Source organism: Numenius arquata, chromosome 9, assembly GCF_964106895.1.
Source record: "Numenius arquata chromosome 9, bNumArq3.hap1.1, whole genome shotgun sequence".
Lineage (NCBI taxonomy): Eukaryota > Metazoa > Chordata > Aves > Charadriiformes > Scolopacidae > Numenius > Numenius arquata.
Genome location: NC_133584.1, coordinates 28,549,275 through 28,575,884, shown reverse-complemented (window position 1 = coordinate 28,575,884; position 26,610 = coordinate 28,549,275). Strand labels below are relative to the sequence as shown.

Sequence of the window (26,610 nt, the reverse complement as noted above, 5' to 3'; positions counted from 1 at the left end):
CTCAATGCCTTACCAGAAGGCTAGAAAACATCAGGGAAGGAAAGTGGAAAGGGCTGCTGCAGTTACTGCCATAACCAGTTAACTATCTCTGCTTTTTGATCCTTTGGAGAAAAGGATCAATCCCAGGGCAAGGTAAAAATATAGGAAAAAGGCAAACCGACAAGGCTACAAACGTGCTCTGCTTCGAGCACAAAATACTCACAGGTCTAACTGTTGGCTGATGAGCACATCAGCCACAACATTCATCTTCTCCAGGGTATGAAAGGAGAAAATGACAGCACATTCTCCTCTGGCCACATTATTAGGAAGTAACCCATCCTGAAAGGGTACAGTTCTTATAAATACATTAATGTGAAGAAGAAACACAAGAAAGAAGAGATCCATTATGATACGTATCTGCTGCTGTAACTATGGTATGACCTTTCTTCACAGGTTTTCTTAATGAGAACTATTCAGAAACCATTACTTGAATGGCACCATAACCTTTCTTTGACACCTTTCCTAGTACAGCAGAGGTCTTCTCCTAAAAGCCAACCTACATGAGCTGCCCACGGCTCAAGGAAGCCTTCTGGTCCCACGCACACTACTTGTTGGGATTTCTTGGGCACATCCAGCAGATAATGCCTATAACCCACTATTTTTACCGCTCTGCCCAACACAAGCTTGCTGTGATCAATGGAGCTTGCAATAGTAATGCCCAACACAAAGCCACTTACATGCCAGGACACTGGTGTTACTCGGCAGGGGCAAAGGCTTATATCCAGTGACACAGCAGACAACTGCACCAACTAAGGTCACGTCCAGACAGAGTTCCCGCATTCCGGAAGGTGATTCTGTCCCTCCACTCTCATGAAACCCCACCCAGAAGACTACATCCAGCTCTGAAGTCCCCAGCACAAGAAAAACCATGGATTTGTTAGAGTGGGTCCAGAGAAAGGCCATGACAATGATCCAAGGGCTGGAACACCTCTCCTATGAAGAGAGGCTGAGAGTTGAGGTTGGTCAGCCTGGAGAAGAAAACACTCCAGGGAGACCTTATTGTGGCCTTTCTCTACTTAAAGGGGGCTTATAAGAATGATGGAGATATTTTTTTATGATGGCCTGTAGTGACAGGACAAGGGGCAATAGTTTTAAACTGGAAGAGGGCAGATTTAGACTGGCTATAAGGAAGAATATTTCCATCCCCCCCACCACAGTGAGGGTGGTGAGACACTGGCCCAGACTGGACAGGGCTTTGAGCAATCTGGTCTAGGGGGAGGTGTCCCTGCCCATGGCAGGGGGTTGCGCTAAATGGTCTTTAAAAGTCTTTTCCAACCCAAACAATTACGATTTTAATATGAAGTCCTAGTCTGGGCACAAGTGTACTCATCGTATTTGCCATATCCAGGTGTTCTCCTTCCAAAGGGTTTCTTCTATCAGCAAGTCCAGATTTAAAGCCATAGTAACTACCCTAAAACAGCCAATGCAATGTCTTAAGTTTCTCAAGCTCTGATCCTGCTGAGAAGAGGGGTTTTTCGTCTCAAGAAGGTTATTCTCCCTCACAGCACCTGCTGAAGCAATTTCAGTTCATATTTTTCTGGGGATTGGGAACACCCCCCTTCCCATTAGTTTCTGTCATTCAGGGAACCACTGGACTTTATTTTGTCAGAGTGCACCACTGGGTAAACCAAGACAGTTCTGGAGTAGCCCATTCTTGGGGGAGGGGGAGTGGAAATTGGCTACATAGACAAAGCCTTTTTCTCTTGTTTCTCTTCTATGATCCTCAGGCTCCTTTTTTGCCTTCAGCAACAGAGATACTTAAGTCAGTTTAATAGCTCTCATACCCATCTTGCTTTTGTGGTCCTGCCCCACTCCTGTGTTTGTGCCAAAACAGCAGTGTGTGTGTGGTCACAGAAAGAACAAGATCAAGGAAAAGGTCTGGTTAAGAGACAACTTCTGCGGGTTGTTTCTCTTCCAAGGCGATCAAATTCCCAGCTTATTACACGACCCAGCTGCACACACAGCTATCGCAGCCAGGGGATGAAGACGAAGCTGCTTAATATTAGCACTGCAAATGAACTGCCGTAAGGAGAAATGGGGATGTTTATCATTATTTTCCTAGCAACGTTCTGCTGCCCAAACCAGTACTATTTCACAGAGAACTATCAGCAAAATCTATTATAAAATTTGGCCATATAGATCCTCTTAAAAACTGAGAGGTTCTCTACAGACAACAATTATGTGGATACCATTACTCCCTCGAGACCACACTCCAGTTCAGGGAAGCCAGAAAACCTTTCCCTGCGAAGGGAAGGGCTAGAGAAATCAGGATGCACAGTGTGTCAGACACACAAGCCACCCCAAGGGAGAAATGCAGCTTTAAGAGTGGACTGGAAGCCCCACTTTGGTAAAGCAATTAGATAATTGCAATGGAAGGCAGCTAAATTAAGATGGGTTCTCACAAATGTCATTTAATCCAATGCTATAGGAAGTAAGCCTGCTTGAGTAGTGCTGTACGGATGTCAAACTGCCCAAGCTCACAGCAATTTTGGGGCTCAGAAGAGCCACAGGGTTTGTTGACTCTGAATCAGGGCAGAGAACCACCAAATAACACAGCGAAGGGGATCCCGGATTAAGGTAGCACTGGTGAAAGATGCCCCAAGCGAGACAGCCTTGCCATACACAGAGGAGCACCAGGCTCACGTGCTGTGGGGTAAGTCTTTTGCAAACCAGGTCAAATAAAAGCAAAATGACAGTCAGAACTGTTTGGCAGGGAGGGGCAACAGAAGAGGGCAGAATTCAGGAGAAGTTCCCCAAAATGCTGGAAAGCAACATACTTTTTTTTAAAAAAAAAAAATAAAAAATTAGAGGACACTCTATATCTACTCTGTAGCTACCAACACCCTCCAACGGGGCAGCACTTTTTCAGAAGTCCTCTCTGGACTCAACAGGGAGGAAAAGTGCTAGAGAACGGAAGTGTAACACCTCAAAAGCACTCCTGAAGAAATAATAGAAGTATCTTGTGGCTATAAGAGCCACTGCCAGCCTGAACCCAAGGATGCCCACGAGGATGCGTAAGAAGAGCAGGAAAAGTGACAACAGCAAATTCTCACCGTTCAGCCCTCCGTGAATCCCGTCAGCAGAGACACAAACAGCTGTCCCAGAGCAGAGATGGGGCTCTCTGCTCTCGATGCCAAGACAGATTTACTCACTGGTTACCCTCCTGCTGCTCACAAAGCACCCCTTCACTGCCGGTACCCACCCCACCTCACAGCTCAACCACACCAGACTGATTAGCAGGTATGGACTGGTCAGGCAGGAAAGGAGGCTAATTTCACCCTGCCTCTGTTAATTACTCACAGCTAGTACCTGGCTCATGGCACCGACAAGTCAAACCTTTTAAAGTTATCAAAGACTGGAAGATGCTGCCCAGGGAAGTGGTGGAGTCACCATCCCTGGAGGTGTTTAAAAGCCAGGCAGATGTGGTGCTGAGGGACATGGGTTAGTAGTGGTTTTGGCAGCGTTGGGTTGATGGTTGGACTCGATCTGAAAGGTCGCTTCCAACCCAGACAATTCCACGATTCTGTAAGTTCACCATATTTTGGTAGAGTAGCAGGTATGGTGTGGGACACTGACCTGTCTTCACTGCCAAAGCTCTCCATCCTGCTGGGCCCACATCAAGAGCAACGTGCAGCTGAAGACGACCACTGCATCCATCCCACCCTGTTTTTAGCTACTTTTATTCCAAATCAGGTTGACTTTAAGAAATCCCTCCCCTTGAAGTGAATCATTTTCTACATTGCTTTCCCCATGAACTTTTTTTATTATTACAAGCATCTGTGTGAGAAACACACCAAGAATAATAGAAGGTTGCTTTGAGCAATATGTTTTTCTTAAAAATGGTACAGAATAAATGGATAGCAGAAAGATGCAAGCAAAAAAAAAAATTAGCAACTTCATAATTTCCCATCTTTCTTTTTCAAATTAGTATCTTTAAAAATTACTAGCCAGGCAAAAAAAAAAAAAAAATCAAACTAAAACAAGTTGAAATTCTTACGGAAGTCTAATTATTTTATTTTTTTTAAAGAAAGAATTAAGGAAGTTGTAAGATGAAAAACCAAAGGCATTAATAGAACCATTTGAAGTGACAAAAATAACTGGTGAAGCTGCACCACTGTACAGGGAATGCAGCAGAACTGGTGTGAGCTACTAGAGAACTCTTAAAACGGTGAGTGTAGAGGAAGGGATGTATGTAGGATATACGTTTTCATCTATACTTGCCTTCTTGTTTAAGTCTACCTAGCGTGATTTAAATCACTCCAAGAACATATTTCTTGAACAAAGAAAATATATTTTCTATTTGTATAAATTAAGTCCTAAGTGATAATTCTCATGCTTCGGCAGCCAAGTTTGAGGATGGCAGAAACTATGCCCTATCTTTTGTGCAGCCACTCAAGTTGATAAAATATTTTTAAGATGTATTGCAGGTGTCTTTTTCCAGAATTTACAGGGCAAAAGCCTGTGGATGGAAACAACAATGACATGCTGGGAGAAAAAAACAAATCAATTATTTTTTTACTTAGAAGAATAATAAGCAGAAATATTCCAGACGCAGTATTTGGAGGCACTGGTGGAGAACACACGCATTTTTCTTCCATATAAGATTTCTGTTCTCTCTGGCTGAGGGATGCATCCAAATTGCTTTTGCTTTTTTAGCAGGAGAAATTTGCATATTGGGGGGAGGAGGGGTTTGTTTTTAAAGACAGATTTGGTAGACTCAGCACGCACCACAATCCAAACAACTGGACACAAGAAACCCTCCTTTATATACACATACCTTTAACAGTTTTGACAAAAACTTGTTTCTCTTTACTGGGGTCCTTTTCTTCTATTAGAATCCCATGGAAAATGCGCCCAAATGTGCCTAAAAAGAGAACATACAATTAATAAGTATTATGTAGTAAAAAACCACTGATATCATGAACAGAATTTAATATCTATTAAGAAAACACTACCTTAAAATGGTTCAGCACAGCAGAAAGTTAGGAACAAGAGCTGGTAAGGAATAAGTCCTGAAAGTCCTATTAAATCAACAATATATAACCCAACCAGCTCTGCAGCACCAGGTGCATTCAGAGCTATAAGGCAGTAAATACTGAAAGCTTAGATAACTAAACATTGGAGGGACAAGCGTGAGAGTGAACTAACGGCAGCAGCAGAATCCAGTTAGATTAAGTATCGATGCCGATGATGGGTTTATTTGTGGCAGCTCAGTCTGTCAATGGTCTGCAGTAAAAACTCCAGCTCCATCCTATTCTCATCCAGCAGGTCTGGAATTCTCTAGTAAGAACGTTTCTCACAAAGATGAAATTTTTTTGCAAGCTTTCTCAGAGAACTATTGATTTCATCCAACCAGTATACATGGAACAATTTGAAAAAAAACCAGTATGACATTATTCAAACGTTTCTTCTCAGCTGGAAGGTGTTGGGTTTGTTTGGGGGTTTCTTCCAGTCTCTCCAACACTCTTCCACTCACAAAATTTGAACGAAGCTATTAGAGGAAGAGAAGCTACATTAAACAGCTGGAGTAAGAACAATCGCAGCGTGGTAACACACACAGAATTAACTTTTTATACAGCTCAGATTGGCAACACTTTTTTGTCACACTATTACTGTGGCACCAACGCGTGCATCATCTTCATGCAGTCTGTTCGCATGGCGCATCCCTTCCCCATGGATTTGTCCTGCCGGATTAGGCTGACAGATCTTTGCTAGGGATTGCCTGAGCCAGTCGTACATCTTTGGGTGTGAAAGGTGGGTCTCATTTGGTTTCTGATATACTTAACAGGGGCAGCGTGACACTTCTATCATCTACCCTGGGACTGCAAGTAAGCCCTGCAAGACAGGGATCTTCAAATTGCAATCTCATTAAGAAGCAATTTAACTAGAGAGTACAGGCAACTATAAATATACAGCAAGAGTTACTTCGCAGGAAACTAAGACCTTCCTATCTTGGTTCTTGAAGACATCATTAGAGTGCCTTAAATACATATTTCCAATACACAGATATATGTAAATGTCAAAGGGAAGACAGCATCTTGTATTGAAATATGTTATAATATCAAGCTATCTATTTGTCAATGCTGGAATCAAAGAGAATGGGGAAACACATAAAAGCAGTCCTGGCTAGAAAATCATTTTCATGCAATCCAGTATCTACACACAGCAAGCCTGCAACACAGCACGCCTGTGCTGTCCACAGTTTGGGGTTTCCTTGTTTCGGTGGTTGGTTTTTCTTAACTTTTCTTAACCTCGAAGACTCATTATTTTAGCAGGAACTATACATCACCGGTGTGCTCTAACACTTAGAGACAGCACCACGAACACACCACTTCTTCCCCACCCTCCTCTGGGCTTCTTACAGATTATGCCGTCTGTGATTCTGTGATTCTGTATTCCAGACTGGCCACCTAAGCCATTTCTCTGCCTCACCAGAAAATGATAAAGCTCCACTTACTGTTAACATCTGCTCCATTTCCTAAAGCGTAGCTATTCCATTAGAAATATGTATTTTTTAGGACACCTACATTTTTGCCTTACATCTAGTACAACGGGAGCTCGAAGCAGGTTCAGAATCAGGTGCTGCACAAGCCCAGCAATACAAAAGGCCCCTACGGATCCCTCTCAGACCTGGTGCTTTGCATCTTCCAGCTGGTTACACCACAGCAGAACCATAATCTCTTAAATCATTAAAGTGTTAAAGTAGTTGAAGTTACGGAAGCTACTTGAAGTTCATAATGAATCTCTGGCCAAGATCTGTAAAATATGTTTAAGTTCCATTGGCGGCAGGTAGCAATTCTTGAAAATCTTATCCAAACGTTTCTATTACTCGCTTCTTCCCCTCTGAAGCTCATTTGTTCTTAGGTGACAGAGGCCCAACGCTTCTACGATCCCAAATTAAAACTGATGATTGTTCATCAGGATCTGTCTTCTAGTCCCCTGACTAGAAGGTTTTTGAAGGTTTTGAGAGACTCAAATAACAACTGGAGGCCAAGAAACAGCTCTGCCACTCGGTGCTGAACACCTGCGGCACCAAGTCACTTCTCGGCATCAGATGAGTCCTAACGTCACGGCTGCAGGCAAGACACAGCACAGAGGAACACAAAGCCCATCCCACAGGCGAAGGAAGCCTTTTGCAGAGCCGACACTGGAGTTGAGCACGAAGCCCCCCCTCCTTGGAGACGGAGAGGCACACACTGGATGGGAAGCGTTAGCATCCTCCCACAGCTTCTCAGGCAGTAACACAAAGCGTTCAGCAGCTCTGCCTCCAAAGGCCGAGTGTCTCACGTCTCCAGCTTTGGCAAGTTTGATTTCTCATCAGGCTCAGTGAACCTAAACTTGAAGTTGCAGCAGTAAGGGTAAAATATTTAGGGATTTTTGTCATTAAAGTCTATTTCCCAAATTCAACATCAACAAGAACCAACTAATGTTAAGGACGAACACTTCCGAAGTAAACATTAAACAAGACAAAAGAATCAGGTAAAATCCAAATTTTTTTTTTTTTTTTTTTTTTTTTTTGTATCGGAGCTGTTTTGCATCTACTGATTAGATTTCCAAATCAGAAGGTATTAAATTGAGATAAGTTTAGATAACTGAGGTTTTTGTGGGCTTTGGGTTTGTTTGGTTTTTTTATTATTTTTTGTTTGTTTGTTTTTCTTAAGAGAAGCTCTCCTGCAGTAACTTAAAGTGAGTTACTTTTGCCACTCATAGCCCCAGTTACCTCATTCCTTAGCCATCTAACCCTTTCCTTTATTTAAAGGACAGAGATTATTAAGACAGACAAGCTGAATGATTAGTGGCTCCCCCGTTCTAATGAATTCTGGAAACTGCTTTCCCCACCTCCCCACACCCCAAATGCAAACATCATTCATCATTCTCCTCCTCCACCAGAGTTACGCAGCTCAGAAACGTCATCCATGAGTAACTTCAGAAAAATCCAGCTATGAAATATATAAATATAGATATATATATAGACACTGTGGTGTAGTCAACAAGTGTCCGAGTCCTGTAAATACCTTCTTGGAGCACATCTTTTAGAGTTATCCTCTCCCTGGAGATGGCTATGTCCTTCACTTTAGCTTTTGCTTCCATGAGAGTGACGCTTTTAAGATCATTCTTCTCTATCCGTAACGTAGGATAACCTGAGGAGCCAGCAGAGCCAAACAAACCGATATAAATACCCTTATAATGAGAACACAAGCACATTGCTTCACCTCAGCACCACCTACAGGCATAAAGACATGCAAGCAGCATGTACTTAAAAAGATTATGTATTAATCTTAAAAAGATTATAGTATTAAACAACACACACAAGAGAAGTCATGTGAATGCAATAATCTGCAGGAAAAAAGTCACACAGGAATTTCTACAGTGTCACGTAATCAAGTCTCATTATTAAGACCAAGTAAATAAAACTCCTCCTTACGTAATGAAGGTGATTAACACGACACTGCACTTCCCTGACTACACAGAAAGATGATGGCCGGAGACTGTCAGAGGACTTGCTGGAGTGAGGAAGATGCCTTACCCCAGCAGGACGTAACCAAAACTACCAGTGCCCTCTTCTGGCACTTCCAGACATCTAGACACACTAATACAGTCAGAATGGTCTGAATATTTCTGTCCAAAATTTATGAATCACTACAGAAAAATATTGAGAATTACTTTGATAAAAAAAAAAGGCAGAACTAATTTAAACATTACTGAAAACACGGTTACTATAATTGTGGAAGGACTAAGAATGTTCTTGTTTACTTTGTGCATCCAACCTTTTTCCTTCTTATATTCCTTACCCCAGTGCTACCAGGGCTGTCCCAAAACAGGTAAGAGACATTGTGAAACAGCACAGACTGAACACAGCAAACGGGTCCCATCTAGGCATAGCAGCCACCACGCTCGCCAAGGTCAGGAGGTCTAATCACCACTACGGGCTTGGTTTGTAGGCCACCTTCATGACAAGTCCTCCTCTCCCCCTTTGCCAGAGGCTCAGTAATGAGTTTCCAGGGGGTCATATTCAAATTAACCAAACAGTTAATAGGATGACAACAACAGAATGTGATCTAAGATAGGCGAGCTACAGGAGAGATGAAGAGGAACTCTTTATCAGGGAGCGTAGCGTTAGGATGAGGTGTAATGGTTTTGAATTGAAAGAGGGGAGATTTAGATTACTGGATAAGTAATCTTTAGGTAAGTATCTTTAGATACTGGAAAGAAATTCTTTGCTGTGAGGGTGGTGAGACCCTGGCCCAGGTTGCCCCGAGAAGCTGTGGCTGCCCCATTCCTGGAGGGGTTCAAGGCCAGGTTGGAGGGGGCTTGGAGCAACCTGGTCTGGTGGGAGGTGTCCCTGCCCAGGGCAGAGGAACCAAATGATCTTTAAGGTCCCTTCCATCTGTAACCATTCTGTGACTCTATGATTATGGAAGAGAAAAGATCACCGGTGGCAGATGAAAACAGGAGCCATTTAATTTACGCCTTCTGAAAAGCTGAGGATTGCCAGGGTACTGTATCTCAGCTTGGCAATCCCCACTCTACTGAGAAAAACAGCAATTTGAGTTTAACAGAAAGACAGTTTGTTCCTCTGGCCAGGCTCCCCCATTTTTCCCACTTTGTAGTATAAACCCTTACCTCACTTTAGATCTTTTAAAGCAGGCTCTTCAGCAGTACCTTAAGCCCACTGAGTTTGGGGTAAGTCCTGCCTCCTTCCACGGCTCAGTCACGTAGACCCATACCCTCTAAGCACCAATCTCAGTGCTCAGACAGCTCGGCCATGAGCCAGTTCAGAAACCAGAGTCAACCAAAAGCCCATCACTCTACATATAAAACACCGCCACCCTTCCTTTTAATTCACTGCTCTTTTTAACTAATGTTCTTTCAAGCAAAGCTGTGAACAAAAAGAAACGATGAACATATCTCCCTTGTAAAGCTTTTTCCCCATTGCTTTCCTTCGCAGGTTGCAGCAACAAGATGAAAGGACTAATCAGTGAGATCACTACCACCAAATACCCCAGTGGTGTCCAACAGGGTCCATTGCAAAGGTCTGTAAGTAGATTAACACTTACTGGTTACTGGCGTTGCATTGTTTGGCGTGTCAGCTCGCAAGTACTGTGTGGTCTGCGTGGAAGGTTGGGATAGCCCTTGGGAGCTACTGCTGTCACTAATGCTGTTTTAAAACAAAAACAGACACGAACGTGATCACTTGCCACTGAAATAAATTCAAAATTAACATGTTAAAGTTTCAAACCAGAATATTTTCCAGGCTAGACTTTGAAAGAATGTCGTTTTTAAAGTCTCTCCCACATTAGAATATATTTAATGTAACTCAAAAATCTTATCACTTCTGTCCTTTGAGCGTGAACAACTTCCTCCTATTTGTTTTGCAGGATTTGCTCTATTTTCCAGTACTTTTTCCCCACTTTCAAAAAAATCAAAGTGACAAAACATTTATTGCAAGAACCACCCTGTCATACCAGAAACTACACAACTATTATATTCCAGAGAGGACTTGTATGCATTTGTTTCATGGTACCAACATCCCGCTGAGAATCTACGACTACCTAAGTCTGAAAACAGTAGCCTGAGCCCGTAACACTCTGCAAAACTTAACTGCTTTTTTTCAGCCCGTGATCTCCTCCTGCTTGCCCTGGGCATGCCAGCTGCTGGCCCTGTCTGCTGCCCTTTAGTTCCTGTCCTGCAGCAAATACCCAAAAACTATTCCCTGGTTCACCTGCTGCAAAGGGCTGTTTGTCCCGTAGTGCTGTACCTGCCTCAGCTCCCTTTCACAGCCCAAACTGCCCCAGTCTACTTTGTCATTCCTCTCTCCAAGGATTCTCCTTGTCCCCTTCCAGGGCCATCTACAACGTACTTTTGAGACATTTCCTTTGGGTGGAAGGACCACAGCTGCACGCAGTGCTCAAGAGACAGGCAAATTATAACTTAAACTACAGCAGGATGTTTTCTGTCTTATCCTCATAAAAAAAAAACCCTACAAAAAGAGTTGTTGGAGCTGTAAAGCCTAAGAACAGGAGAGAAAATCTACAGGCAAAGGCAGTACCTGTTACTAGCTCAGACGGCAGGGCCAGAAGAAGCCTTTTTGATCTCCCTCCCAAACACACACAAACATTCCCCCCCTTTTTTTGAAACTTAAAAGCTTGTCCACTCTACTGACTGTACGGGGAGAACAAAGAAGAGATTGTTTTGGGGTATAACCCTCTGCCTTGTCAAATAATCAACATTCCATTTGCTTCCTGGGCTGCTATTGAGCACTGACCAAGCAGTGCTAGCCATCCTTGTAGGAGTTTCAGACGTGCTTGGTGATGGCCTCAAAGAGAAACCTGTTAGTTTTGTAGCAAGACTTCCCCATTACACCATAATCACAGATGCACCTACTGAATTTATTTATTCTTTAAAACAGAATCTACTAATTCTCACAGTACAAACCCCAGGCTCGCTGGTTTATAGCTGGCCTCGGTCCCTCTCTGGAAACCTTTTTAAAAAGTTATTCCCACATTCACTGTCTTCCAGGTGTGGGGTTCCAGCTGAGTGTTTAGCACAAGGTTAAAAGCCACCGTTGGTGGTCTACCAACTCCACTTAACTTCCTTTGGAGTTTTTGAATGAACATTCTCCGCTGCTGGCAACTCGTTACCGCTTATTTTAACTATTCGCACTAGTGCGTCTACAAGCTGCTTCAACACAATCCACCCTCCAGCGAGCTCCTCGGACAGAATTGTCCTGGCATGGTCACTGCTCTAAGCATCGATGCGGAACTTGCGTGTCGTTTCCCTGCTATGGCTGGAAACCCCTTTTGCAATCTGATCACCTCCGGGCCCTATAGATCTCTTTGGCTGGCTTCCTGCTGCAGGCAAATTTGAAAAAGGAATTATTCTTTTTAGGCCTTCTGCAGGTTTGAAAAAACTACCTTTTTGTTTGGTTTCATTCTGGTTTTTAGGTATAACTTGCTCATGTTAATGAGCTTTCTTAGTTTTCTCACTTGCATACTACATCAGGTTTTTGAAGGATGCCTTCTTGCCTTTAATAACCCCCGTTATCCCGCTGTTAAGCCACGCCAACTTTCTTTGGCACTTTTTCAAGTGCCTTTGATAGAAGGTATGCGAGCATTTGCTCTGAACTTTCAATACAATGTTCTTAAATAGTCCATGTGCAGCCTGTAAACTCAGCTGCCTGGTTTTAGCTTCTATTTAACAGCCTTCCGCATTTTTATTTAGTTCTGGTTTTTGAAATTAAGAGCAACAGCAGTGGGTTTTTCACCTCTCTTGCTCCTGGGAGGTCGTTAACCCTAGCAATGTTATCGTCTTCGATTCAGAACACCTTTTACAGCAACATTTTGAGCTTGTTATTCAAAACCAAACGAAAAATTGTTTATTCTCTCACAAGTTCCTTGACTAGTAGCTCCATCAAGCAGTCACAGATGGTTAAGTAATACCAGTGCATAACACTGAGGCTAAATTACAACACTGAACCAGTTTCTCAGCCAAGCACTGAAACATCTTTAACATCCACAAACCACAGAGTATTAACATTAGATGAACTTTTTAGCTTGTACCTCCACAGGAATCGAGTACAATGGAGTGGATGAAAGGACATTTGGTCACACTGCTGGGCTGAGGCAGTCTCTCAAAAACTCAGAGATGACACTATTGACACACTCTATAAATGTATTGCTTTTCCTTTTTGAAATAAAGGAAGGTGCACATCCTTTAACACCTTCTATTGATTAAAAACTCTCAATTAGACAATTAGGCACAAACGAATTGAGGAACCTTGAGAAACCATTATTACTTAGTACACTGATAACTCCCAAAACCCAAGTGGTTTGGGGACACCAGAGGAGTAAATGGCAGAAAGAAAACCACGAAGGAACAGATGAATGGATAGAGAGGAAGATGAAAAGACGGAGCTACTCTGAGGGGCTGCAGGCAGGAACAGAAATGGTTCAAGATACCCTTTCCCAGAGGGGTGACCACCCACAGGCCCACCTGTTTTCCAAAGTATAGAGTTTCAAAACCAGCTGCTTCTGACCAGTTGCACCTGATGCAGAGCATTCACCCAGCCTCAGCAGAGCCTTGCTCCACCTGCTTTTTCAGCCCACCTTCTGCTGAATCTATCACCCTTGGGTTCACAGTACAAATCCTGCCCACATGCATCTGCCAATTTGGTTTTTCGGGATTGAAAACACGTTTGGGAGACAGCCAAGTTTTCAGCTTTATAACCAACCAGTTATAATCCCCAGACTTTACCCTACAGCCAAAGTGAATACTGGTAAATCGATCAAAATAGAGAAAACTGAAATTCAATCTCCTGTGCAAGTCAGTAAAAAACAAATATTTTCAGTGTGCCCAGGTACCTAAACAAATTTTCTTTCAATCCTTACAATCCCTGTAGATCTGATTCTGTCCAAATTTTCCCCGTGTGTCCTTACACACAACTATTCTGGCAAAAACCCAAAAGCCACAACCCTCTCACCTCCATAAACAGCTGAGCACCTGCAACCGCTGCCTTTCTGTGGTGTGGCACTTCCTACAGCTCTGCACAGGTAGTAATTGTTACAGCTTGACATCGAGAACAGAAATTGCAAGCTACTACAAAGTGCTCGCTTTGAGACCAGAGTTCCCACAAATCCGGGTAAACGTGTGCCAAAAACACACTTGAAAAGCTTGAATACATACCTGTCATCCAGCTCTATCCTTTTCATGCTGTGGAGATGCAAGACAGCTAGTATTATTGCCACCAGGAATATCACAGCACAGCACACGCCTACACTGATATAAAACACACGGGTAGAAGTGGTGGGAGCAGCATTTACAGGATCAACTGAAATAGAAAGGTGAAAAGTTACTGAAACTTTCTCAAAGAAACCCCCAGAAATTAAAAAAAAGCAAAAAACATCCACAAAGAACCCCCACAAACGACATGTTCTTAGTTCCCAGTAGGCTGACGTGGCAGAGGGCAGCACTGCTGTCCCCAGTCGCCCGCATGCCCTGCCACCCCACCAAGGCAGACCACGTCACCTCCCAGAGCGGGCATCACAGCCCCTGCTGCAGCAAAGCAGGGCAAGGCCCAGCAAGCCCATGCTGCTGTTTATTTACTGGGACAAAGGAAGGTTCCTACTGAAGGACAAAAGCTAGCCAGGAATCTCCCCGAACGGTCTTGTCCTGCTGGTTCTACCTCGCACCCCCCCTCCATGGCTGCTGTGCTGCAGACACAGCAGGAACATGGACAAACCCAGCCTCTGGCTCAGCTGAGCCCCAACGTGGCAAGTGGCACAGAGTTGCTGGTTGGGGCTGGAAGAGCTGGAGTCACCTGCACACCAGGACACACACCAAGAGAGTAAATAAAATGAGACTAATACCTAGGTGCAGCAGAATAGTGGTGCTTACTCATTAACCGAATGTGCCAGAGCACACAGCTTCAGCTTCTGCTATGCCCTGGTGAGGCCACACCTGGAGCACTGTGTCCAGTTCTGGGCCCCCCAGTTCAAGAAAGACAGGGAACTGCTGGAGAGAGTCCAGCAGTGGCTACAAAGATGATCAAGGGAATGGAGCATCTCCCTGATGAGGAAAGGCTGAGAGACCTGGGTCTGTTCAGCCTGGAGAAGACTGAGAAGGGATCTCATCAATGCTCATCAATATCGAAAAGGCAGGTGGCAAGAGGACAGGGTCAAACTCTTCTCAGTGGTGCCCAGTGACAGAACAAGGGGCAACACAAGAAATTCCATCTCAACATGAGGAAAAACTTCTTTGAGGGTTCCAGAGCCCTGGAACAGGCTGCCCAGAGAGGGTGTGGAGTCTCCTCTGGAGGTGTTCAAACCCCACCTGGACGCATTCCTGTCCAGCCTGCTCTGGGTGACCCTGCTTTGGCAGAAGGTTGAACTAGAAGATCTCTGACGGTCCCTTCCAACCCCTAAAATTCTGTGATTCTCCTCCTGATTTTAGGGTGTGACAGGTGGATTAGGGCCCCCTAACCTGGATCTCAAGGCAGCAGCATTAACAGAGCAGTTAAGCCTCTTTCTCAGAAGAATCTCTGGGTTTTAGGGCAAAACTCTGCTGTTTGGCAGCAGAGGGCTGTCTGCCATGCTGGCTTTCAGACGGGGCTAAGAGCAACAGGGGCAGAGGGACTGGAGGCATGAGGAGGCAGTAGCCCTGGCCGTCCCCAGTTCTGATTGATGGGTTGTGGAGAACAATTACCCTGGAAGAGACAGCGGGTGGTAACGAGAAAACTGAGCAACACGCTCCACTGCTTTCCAAAAGCATTTTGGCAAAAAACGTTTACATTTTGGGTACTACTGAGGGTGAGCACAGTCAGTCGATGGTATTTCCAGCTAGAAAAGGAGTGAGGAAAAGAAACTACCTCCTTGTATTCATTCAATACTGACAAGTTAAAACAGCAAACCAGACAGGCCCTAAAGTCAAGAGAATAGATTAGAGTCATGGACAGAAACCAGAGCCCCTAAGACGTGATAAAAAAATGTTGTAAGGAGACTTGGAATAGGTTTTTTCCTCCGCACTAGTATATATTCCCAGTTAAAGTAATTAACTACAAAAAAAAAAAGAAAAAACCACAGCAACCCCACCACTAAAATACTGGGTATAGCCCAGACTACCTCGGGAGTGTTTTCATAGAGAAAGCTGTGGAAACACAAAGAACATCCCAAATTTCAGGTGTAAAAAATGAAAACCCCTTTGTACACTCAGAACTACTTACAGAGAGCCTTGCTGCTGTTTTTATCAGATGCTGAAGATTTTGCTTCTGGTTCAAGCTCTAAACAGATGAGAAAAAAAGATTAGTTTTGATACACATTTATTATTGTAGCCCTTCACAGGAAGTCAATTGCCTCATTTACGGAAAAACAAATCTGCTTTTCCAAATATGTGAGCTGACTTAAGGACTACAGTTATCTCTAGATTTACATTTTAAATATGTAACCACTGTACAATAACAAATCGCACTTAAGACACATGGGTTAGATAGTTTTCACCACTAATACACATGTCCACTGAGGCCATGCTTGAACCCCTGAATCTACCTACCTCAAAAAGACCTCCAGCTTGTCCACCAAAGTGCAAAGCAGCAGACAGTAGAAAGAGGAGGTGCAGAGTATGTGAGATCTTAGCTAAGACACTAAACCAAGACCTCACAGAATCAGTTACTACAGGATAAAGAAAAAAAGAATTTTTTGAATGTTCAATCAATACTATTGATTTGGAACTACTGAATGTTCCAAAAGGTCATCAAAGACCTTTGGAAGAAATTCTGGCTCCAGGCTAATGCTACTCATCCTAGGAAGAAGTTAGAGATGCAGTCATGGGCACTGTGCCTTCTCAGCTGATGCTACAGTCATGAGTGGTTTAAAACTGAAGGATGAGGGAGGTAATGCCTATTTAAATACTCATGAATATGGAACAAAAGGCACAAGGACAATACTCAAGTTTGTGCATGAAAGTAGTCCTTTAGAAAGGGGATAAATCTTTATTAAGCTTACTACGAGCCTGCTCACTAAAAGAAGCAGTGCAAGCCAAGGGAAAGCAGGCTGTGGAGATGGCTTTGGATGAACCTCACTGAGGATTTGCACACGGTTGAGGCAATAGAAGGGATTTCTGTGGCTGCAAAGGTGCAGCCCCACTGCCACATCCCCTTTCCTGCTCCCAGCTGCGAAGAGCTGCTTCCTTCCCAGCACAGCCCCTTCCGACTCCTTGGTAAGCCAGTTCAGCCTGATAAACCTGTGAAAAAGTAATCTGGAGGAGGGGAAAAATCTGGAAGTTTTTCCTTCTTTTTTTTTTTTTAAAACTTCCTTAGGAGGAACTATTATGAATGCCTTGAGCAAAACTGCTAGCAAGTTCCTGCGTATTTTTAAATTCTGCACTAAATTAAATCAGAAATCCCCGGATGCTCTGTACCAATCAACACACATCAAAAAAAAAAGTCATTGATGTTTTTATGAACCCACAGAGACATGATCTTTGTAAGAATCCTTTCTGCACAATTAAGGAGGCAGCGCTCTCTCACACTCCAGATAACTGTGTGGTGCCCACAGAAACCTCCTCTGCACATTCAGCAGCCCAGTAAGCTACCAAAGCGTAAGCAGTGCCGACTTCCCCCACTCGGAACATTTGAAAAAGTACTTCGTAAAACATGAAACAAAGGTAAAAGTGTCTGTCTTTCAAAACATTACCAGCAATACCTCCGTTGTCACTAGAAGGAGAGATACATTTCAAATTAAGAATGATCTTCCCGTAACATCAATGCAAGGAGCGTGAGTATCACAACATCATGCACTAAAAAGCCAGGCTCGCTCTTCCACCTGCACCCTGCAGCAGTTCATCCTTAGACATTCAAACTCCAGAGAAGTGACAACTCCCCTCTGAAAAGCCAACTACTGTCCTCCAAGGCTCCAAGTAAACTGGACAGTGCCAGGAGCAGCATGTAAATAGAGAGGTGGCCATCCTCAAATGCTGCCCGAGAACAGGACACCACAGTTCTTTTTAAGGGGGGTACAGTTCCTGGGATTCTCCTAAGTAATTTTCTTCTGAGGCCTACGAAAATACTTCTAGGAAGCAGCAACAGGAGCCAGGAACAATGCAAGAACATATTCTCCTTGCAGATTCCCAAGGCAAGACACAGAAGAGTCAATCTGGGATTTCTGAAGTCTACATTATCTACCAAGACCATTTTGTACTCCAAGTCTGACAGACTAAACACCCCCTTACATTCACTAAACAGCCAATTTTCAGTTTATCCCAATTTATAAACTAAGTAGATTTTGTTGGTAATTCTCAGAACAACTCGAATATCCGGAGTGCTGCAGTTTTGAGGAAACTCATTTCCTCCTTCCAAGCACAGCAGAGAAGATGCTTTTTGCTATCTAAGTAAAAAGGTCAGTCAATGTAGCAGGACACTTGGGGAATTTGTTCATCCATCAGCTTCTGCTTTTACCAAAAGTCCCCATTTGTCTCCGAAAGGCAAAAATTTTATCTGGTTTCTTCCTGTCCTCTCTAACATTCACTCCCAGGAGCTCTTACTCCACTCCTTTTTCCTATCATACTTTAACACTAAAAGCTTTTTAATATTCAAAACTTAATGTCTTACTTTTGTAGCACATTTTCCTTCGTTTGAAATTTAAAACTGTGATGTTTTTTGATGAGTTCGTTGTCAAGTTGAGCTGCATCAATATTGTGACCTCAGAGTCGAGTCTGCCAGTGCAGGAGAGTTCGACACGAAACACTGCAAACAGACAAGAAGGCATCACAATTATCTTTGAGCACTTTTCAGCCGTTGCGGTCAAAGAACATTTAAAAGATAAGGGTCTTTTTCAATGAAGCCTATAATGCACATTATTAATCAACTTGTTATTAAGAAATGCTATTTTAGCCTTCACGCTTTGTAATTTCAGGCAACTATTAAAGCATTAAAGGTCGTAGCATTTAGATTAATTTATGTGAGTTTTAAAAGTCTACAGATTATTAGAATAACCATAGTTATGTGAGCAAGGAACGATGATCATTTGCACATTTCCTGAAACAAATATAATTGTTTCTACTAGAAATTCTAATACATACTCAAAATGGTTTTCTCAGTTTTAAGCTTCGCTATAAAGACTTTAATGTATTAACAACTCCCACATATCTTGAAATGTCATCTCTATAAGCTATAGAAATTAAAAAGCTGTGGTTTTTAAAATCCATGCAATTGATAATAATTATTTTTGAAAGGGAACAGGCACCTTGCATGTGTACACATACATAAAAAACGTCGTGTTTCCTTTCCAGGCAAATCTATCCTCCACTAAACAAGGGGAAAAATATTACTCTCAGACTAATAGTCTCAATCTCTAATACTCTTATAGCAGTGTCATAACTGTTGCAGAAGGCCTGTAAATGTATTATGTTTAATAAAGAAAAGTTATGCTTTTACACAACACTACACACATTTTGGGAAAAAAAAACAAACCCAAAGTACCACCAGGAAACATTATCAGCGCTAACTGTGCACTTTTGGGGTGGGAAGCTTACCTGAAAGGGTGCGAGGAACTTCTCCTTGTAGAGAAATGTTGGCCTGGGGCATAGCCATAGCCATGGGATTATCTACCTGAAATCCCAGTTTATACTCAACCTGTAACAACAGTTGGGAGATGGAAAACATGTAAGAAATCTCTACAGTAGTAAAAAGAAGTGCTACATACCTTTTCATAATTCTTCTTGAAATTAAAAAACTGTATCTTATTTTCAAAGAATGCTGGTGATTTTAGGTGCCCAAATTGAAGGTTTCTTATATGAATTCTAAATATCAGACTTTTGTGACAGTGCAAATTAAATTCTGCGCAGAATTTTCAGGAACGTTTTCAAGAATGGCTTCTATTTTGGCTTATTTAAAGTGCTACTGTATTAAAAAAACCAACCAGACACCACCATAAACCTCACTTGCTGATACTTTTAAACCTACTTGTTCAAAAGCCAGTTTGTTAAAACCATAGGAATTCAAGAAATTCTCCCTCCTCTAATCAGTTCTATAAACTACACAGGCAAAATTGCTTCCAAGCCTTTCATTCAACTACAGTCAGAATTTTGTTTCCACTTAAGAAGCTGATTCTGCAAATATCCATTCCAAAAAATGTACAGGACCTATTGCAACTAAGTCATAAGCTCCTTTTGGAAATTCATCCTATCCCTCCACGCTCAACTGAATGGATTTGGTTTGATTTTGTTTGCCCCATTAGTTTATTTTTTTTTTTCCTCCTTTCTAAAACATAATAGGATGCATTTATGTTATCAATTTATTTGTCAGTCAAGATGCCAAGGGTAGAAACAAAACAAGGAAACTCCTTCAAAGGTCCTATTCAAATGGCAAGTGGGAGAACTGCCTGTGAAGGTGGAATACAGTATCAAGTAGAAGGGCTGCTTTGCCCTCTACCCAAGACAGGTACAGGGCAGGGCAAAATTCACATCTTGTAAGAAGTTACTCCTCAAAGGGAGGAACACTGGCAGAAGGAATCTCCTGCAGTCTCTCCTACATAAGGACAGAAGAATAATCATCGCTCAAATTTAAAAAAAAAAAAGAACATCTGGCAAAGACTAAACAGATCATTTCATACACAAAAACAAGTTAAGTAACTGGAAATCCTTCAAAATGTAAGAGCATACGCAATCTTTATGACAGCTGTTGCTGCGTGCTCCAGCTATGGTGATTAAGTGAAATAAAAATCCCTTTCCATTTAATCAGGGCTCAGTAATAACATACTAGATGCTACTTTTATAGGTTTTTCTCGTCTCCAAACACATTTCTAGAAATCTCTAACACACAATTGCTCTACATTAGATTTCCAGAGGCTTCAGTTCATGGCTGCCCCTTCTGTGTGTTCAATGCACCACCAGAAGAGAATCCACAGTGTGTATATATACACGTAGCTTGGCAGAAGCAAGAAGTATAAAACAGTCCAGTAGAAGTATTTAACCTTTTCAAAACACGGAAGAAAGAGTTTGGATACATACAACATTAATTTAAGTTTCAAAATAGGTATTTAAGAAACGTGTAGACATGGTACTTCAGGGCATGCTCTAGTGCCCGAGATTGTTGGTTTGTGTCTGTTTGTGGGTGGGGTGGTGTGTGGTTGTGGGCGTTTGTTTTGGTTTGGTTTTGGTGTTTGGTGTTCTGGGATTTTTATTATTTTTTTTTGGTTGGTTGGACTCGATCTCAAAGGTCCCATCCAACCAAAAATATTCTGTGATTCTATAATTTATTGCCTGCAACCATAAATAATTCTTTCACACCTACCATATGCTGATTTTTGCAAAGACAAAAGCTGCTAAGTTATAACAGCGGGTATTCCCGACGCAACACAGATCCTGTACCAAGTCCTCAAAGGGCAAAGTCACACCTGCTTACCTTGGACTTTGCGTGCCAGCTGAAGTTCAGATTGTTGGTCTCGCTGGGTATCAAGAGATTGAAGGACAACGCATAGTGATTAACCACGTCATTCCTCACGTAAGACAACTCCGCATCAAGACCTGTAACGGGAAAGAAAAGGGGAAGATGGGGAAGAACAGGACCAGTGGTAACACCCCAGAACAAACAACTCTCTACACCAGCAGCTCCGCTTGTACTTGATGTTTAAGCAAATACTTCTAGTCCATACATTCAGTTACAGGTTTGGAGATTACCGCTCATGCATGTCAGTGTTAACAAAAGTGCTTCAAATTCTTACAAGGCAACAATTTCAGAGAGATGCCACAGCCTAAAACCAGGTAAAAGTTGGAACGTAATGGAAGGAAACATGACTTTTCATACAATCCTCCAACACAGTTATTACAGACTTTCCCCTGTCTGCTTCTGGGAATCACAGGTCCAGTTTGCTATTATTTGCAACTGTGTGCACTCAAACCAAACTGCTTTGGATTATCAGCTTGTTAATTGCAGGTAATTCTTCTTGGGACAGGTCATTTTTGAGACTGAGACACATCAGCATTATGGAATTAACTTCAAGGCGATTAGACCATAACACAAAGCACACAGTGAGAGGAGGAATGACATTTGTACACCAAGACTAATATTTTACATCTACCTTTTTGCTTTCTGAACATTTTAATAAAACTAGAGTATTGAAAAACCCACAAAATTATGTATTACAGAGCACTAAAGTGCATTTTCCTAATTAAGACGCATACTCCGATATTAAAAACACTGAAGATACCATTATCTTTTGCTGCACACATTCCAAGGGCAGAGTGAACACAGGGCAGGACCCTCCAGCTTGCCCTGGGCGTCATTAGCAATTAGTGGTAAAGGAAGCACTACAATCTAACTCCCTTCCCTGCAGCTGTAAAATTAATCCCACCTCCATATCCTCAGGACAAAAACCATATTGTATTTGTAACCAGTACCATTTTTGTCTTGTCTCACCCAGCTTTTCCTCCATTGCTGCCACTTAAACGCTATCCAGGCGCAGCAATATATCGACATACAAGAGAATAACTGGGCAAATCAGAGGCAGGTGCACGCTCCCAGCACCATCTGCACAGAGGGAGCTGAGTTCAATTCAAATATTCACTGCACAACCGGGAACGTAGACAATGGAGTTACTTTTATTATGGATAGAAAGCCAAGAAAACTGGAGAGACCGTGACTGACTCCAAGACAACAGTATTTAAGGCATCCTGAAGTTATTCCAAAAATCTAGGGAATCACGAAAGGTGTCTTTTGTTTTGTTTTGTTTTTTTTTTTTTTTTAAGAAAAAACATATCTAAGATAACTATTAAACTGTGTACTCAATCTGCATTTGAAGAAAGGGAGAATTAGCTTGAGAGAAATAATTCCTCCTATTTAGTGCAAAAACTAAGCACAGATCAGTGCAAAGCAGCAAGCGCTCTCCTATTCCAGAATGTGATTTAATCCACCTTGTTTTCACAAGATATAGAAATGCAGCCAAGAGACATTCTGCTTCATTCTTGTTGCTGGTAACCACTTTTACTCCCTGCTGGTTCATTAGTGTTCTGAAACCTAATCAAAACCCAAGAGTATATAGTCATAGATACTGGGGGGTGGTGATGGGGAGAACCCTAGAGTCTGGATGCATGAAAGGAATCAACAGAACGGAGTAATCCCAGGGAGAAACGCTCTCACGCAAGATCTTGAGCAGAAAAAGGTGCAGGTGATGCCCTTAGTGCTGAATGTAACCAGCCTGGGACATTATCTAAAAAAAAAAAAAAAAAAAATTAAATCTTTCTTCTCCAATTTGTCCATATTTCCAGTCAAAAGTAAATGGCAAATGCAAAAGCCAGTCCACCAGTAAAATAGGGAGGAGCGGGAAGTAAACACACATACACCTTGAAGCAAAATAAAACTTTGAAAACTCATTAAAAAACCCAGCAAATTTCCAGAATAGCTCACCCAGATAATTTTTACATGTACACATGTTTATCCCTGAAATCTCCCTCAGATTTAGAAAACACGGAAGGAGCATGGAGAAGATCTCATAACTATCAAACACTTGCCGTTAGAGCCAATCAAGGAGATGGGAAGCCTTATGGGCATAAACTTATTAAACAAAGTATTCAAGTCAAACACAGTAAATACAAATTATTAAAAAAAAATAAATTAGGAAGACAAAAGGATTAGCAGCTGAAACAACGGAATCAGAACAATGAAATTAAACTGCTTTTGGAATAAAAGAAATCCTCTCTTGCTGATAAATGGTCACACCAATAAGTAGAGGGTCACAAAAACACTCTCAGAACTTGTAAAACCATGAGATTTTTCAAGGTGATAATCCCCGATTTAATATAATCTTCATAGAGAAAGTGGTCACAGAAAACGACTAGGTACACAGCAATAAAATTGCCATGTTGTAAACACTGACCTTTATAAAAGTAATGTGAAAGGCTGTCCTAATTGAAGCTCTCAAGAATAAATACCTTGATGTGCAATAATATCTAAAGGTGAACAAAACAAAATTACCCTACAGAAGATCAATCAACTCTTTAAGCTCGAACAGTGGTACAAGGCACAGAAGATCAATCAACTCTTTAAGCTCGAACAGTGGTACAAGGCTGAGTAATTTGACTATACAGACCACTAATGTTTTCATGTCTGTACTGGCATAAAAAGCTACACACTAGCAAGCATTGCTATTTATATGAATTTCAACAAGCATCCTGTAAGAGGAGCGTGAGAATCAACATCCAGTTTTATTGCTTAAAAAAAAAAATAAATCTATCATCTAATTAAAAGAGTTGCATATAAAAATAATTTAAGAGGTTTTGTAGTATAGCTCTTAACGCATAAAAAAGGCAGAAGAGTGCCTGGCTTAGTATCCTGTTCCTATCAGGGCTCTACAGAAAATACCCAGGGAGGAATATAAAACCGAAGCAAGTACCCAGCGACACTTCACCAGCAGTTCCTCCGTGCTTCTAGTGTTTGTGGATCTTCCTAAACTAATAGAAAGGATCTTCCAACAGCTTCTCACCAGATTTTATTTCTTTTTCTATGATTCTGGATAAATGCTTTCTCAAACCCTGGAAACTGATAGATAAGTACTTGGGAAATGGCAGTGTTTGAATACTGTGGGTTTTTTTCCTTTTAATTTTATCAACAATTAAAACATTCCCCCTATAGCCCATCTTTTCCCATCAGCAAACTACAGACAAAATTCAATTTGCCACGCACAGCTAAGAACCTATGTCCACAACAGACAAGCAAGCTCCCATCTCCCTACCTCCAACCCACCACAGTATAGACCATCCATCCATCCCTAACTTTTCATCCCTTTGCTGTCTCCCCCACCTCAATCCCAAATTCCTGAAGCACTCTGTCTACGTAATTTATCTCAATCAGGCCAGCAAAACATGCAAAAAATTGCAGTTGAACCTGCCAGTTAAAAATAAAGCACCTTGCCTGTGCTCCGGGCAGACAGCCAGGCAGGCAGGTGTGTTCCGCCTGACGCGAAGCAGCCCAGGAGCCGATCTCCAACGATGCCGGGAGCTGCACCATGGCCCAGCCCCAAGGGAGGGCACTGGGAAGGGACGTACGGATAAGGAACCGCAGCAAAGCCAGAGATGTAGCTCACTGGTGGGTGGGTGTGATCAGAGCATGCTCGATGTAGGCTGCCATCGCTCCATTCACTGCATTCCCGGGCTTCCTCCATTTTGGGACTCTTCCACTTTCACGGAATTGTCAGAGTTGGAAGGGACCTCTAGAGATCATCCAGTCCAACTCCCCTGCCGAAGCAGGGTTGCCCAGAGCACATCACTCAGGACTGCATCCAGGCGGGGCTTGAAGATCTCCAGAGAAGGGGACTCCACACCCTCCCTGGGCAGCCTGTTCCAGGGCTCTGGCACCCTCACCAGAAAGAAGTTTTTCCTCATATTTGAATGGAACTTCCCATGTTCCAGCTTGTGCCCGTTGCCCCTCGTTCTATTGCTGGCAACCACTGAAAAGAGTCCGGCTCCATCCTCCTTCAACCCACCCTTTAGGTACTTGTAAACATAGATAAGGTCTCCCCTCAGCCTTCTCTTCTCCAGGCTAAGGAGTCCCAGCTCTCTCAGCCTTTGAGGGAGAGAAAGTTTCCCCGTACCCACAGGAATTGCCTGGGCAAGGCTGCAGCACCCTGCTTGCTCAAGAGCTCCAGGGTGGGTGGACTCCAGACGTCTACAGTTAGTACGTTTTAGCCAAGACAGGGTATATGCTTTTCTCCGGTTGCGCGTGCTAAACTCTCCCCCAGAAAAGCTGTGTCCCAGCCTGGCAGGGTCCAACAGCCCCGCGCTGCTGAAGACAGGGGGAGGAGGACACGCTGCAAACACTCGGGGCAGATCACGTCCTCTCTTCCCTGGATGAGGGGACAGTGAGGTGGATTGAGAACTGGCTGTGTGACAGGACCCAAAGGGTAATGGTTAATGGAACAGGTTCAAGCTGGAGGCCTGTAACCAGTGGTGTCCCTCAGGGGTCAATACTTGGTCCAGTCCTGTTCAACATATTCATCAGTGACCTGGACGAGGGGACAGAGTGTTTCCTCAGTAAGTTTGCTGATGATACCAAGTTGGCCCTCCAGGGTGTCAGCCACCCCACCCGTGCTGCCATCCAGAGAGACCTGGACAGGCTGGAGAGCTGGGCAAGGAAGAACCTCATGAGGTTCAACAGGGAAAAGTGTAAGGTGCTACACCTGGGCAAGAAGAATGTCAGGCACCAATACAGGTTAGGTGTGGACCTGCTGGAGCCAAGCTCCAAAGAGAAAGATCTGGGAGTCCTGGTAGACAGCAAAATGACAATGAGCAAGCAGTGTGCTCTTGTGGCCAGGAAGGCCAACGGAATCCTGGGCTGCATAGGGAAGAGTGTGGCTAGTCGGTCGAGGGAAGTCATTCTCCCCCTCTACTCTGCACTGGTGAGGCCACAACTGGAATACTGCATCCAGTGCTGGGCTCCCCAATTCAAGAGGGATAGGGAACTACTGGAAAGAGTCCAGCGAAGGGCAACAAAGATGATTAAGGGATTGGAGCATCTCCCTGATGAGGAAAGGCTGAGAGAGCTGGGACTCTTTAGCCTGGAGAAGAGAAGGCTGAGGGGAGACCTTATTAATGCCTATAAGTATCTCAAGGGTGGGTTGAAGGAGGAGGGAGCCAGACTCTTTTCAGTGGTTGCCAGTGACAGGACGAGGGGCAACGGGCACAAGTTGGAACATAGGAGGTTCCACTCAAATATGAGAAAGAATTTCTTCACGGTGAGGGTGCCAGAGCCCTGGAACAGGCTGCCCAGGGAGGTTGTGGAGTCCCCTTCTTTGGAGATTTTCAAGACCCGCCTGGATGCAGTCCTGAGTAGCATTCTCTAAGCAACCCTGCTTCAGCAGGGGAGTTGGACTAGATGATCTATACGGTCCCTTCCAACTCTAAAAAAAAATTCAGTGAAATTCAGTGAAATTCCCACAAGTTTGCATCAAGACGACCATGATCAGCCTCGGTGGAGGGTCAAGCACTTCAGTTCTGTTCACCAAGTATTGGCTGCGAGCTACCTACATTCGATCAGATGCTTTGTTCCTTGTTAGCTACATACCTTTTTACACACAATGAAGTTGTGCC

The 26,610-nt window shown here is 43.0% G+C and overlaps 1 protein-coding gene across 1 annotated transcript in view; it reads right to left on the bottom strand.

The window, feature by feature from the left end:
- RYK (receptor like tyrosine kinase) overlaps positions 1–26,610 on the bottom strand; it is a 66,231-nt gene that overhangs the window by 25,241 nt on the left and 14,380 nt on the right. The window contains exons 2-9 of the mRNA XM_074153302.1: positions 20,933–21,054; positions 19,063–19,162; positions 18,140–18,274; positions 15,758–15,814; positions 13,723–13,867; positions 10,098–10,198; positions 8,055–8,189; positions 4,817–4,903 (exon numbers count right to left, since the gene is read on the bottom strand). Coding sequence (XP_074009403.1) covers positions 4,817–4,903; positions 8,055–8,189; positions 10,098–10,198; positions 13,723–13,867; positions 15,758–15,814; positions 18,140–18,274; positions 19,063–19,162; positions 20,933–21,054 — 882 coding nt within the window. The remainder of the gene's footprint in view (positions 1–4,816; positions 4,904–8,054; positions 8,190–10,097; positions 10,199–13,722; positions 13,868–15,757; positions 15,815–18,139; positions 18,275–19,062; positions 19,163–20,932; positions 21,055–26,610) is intronic.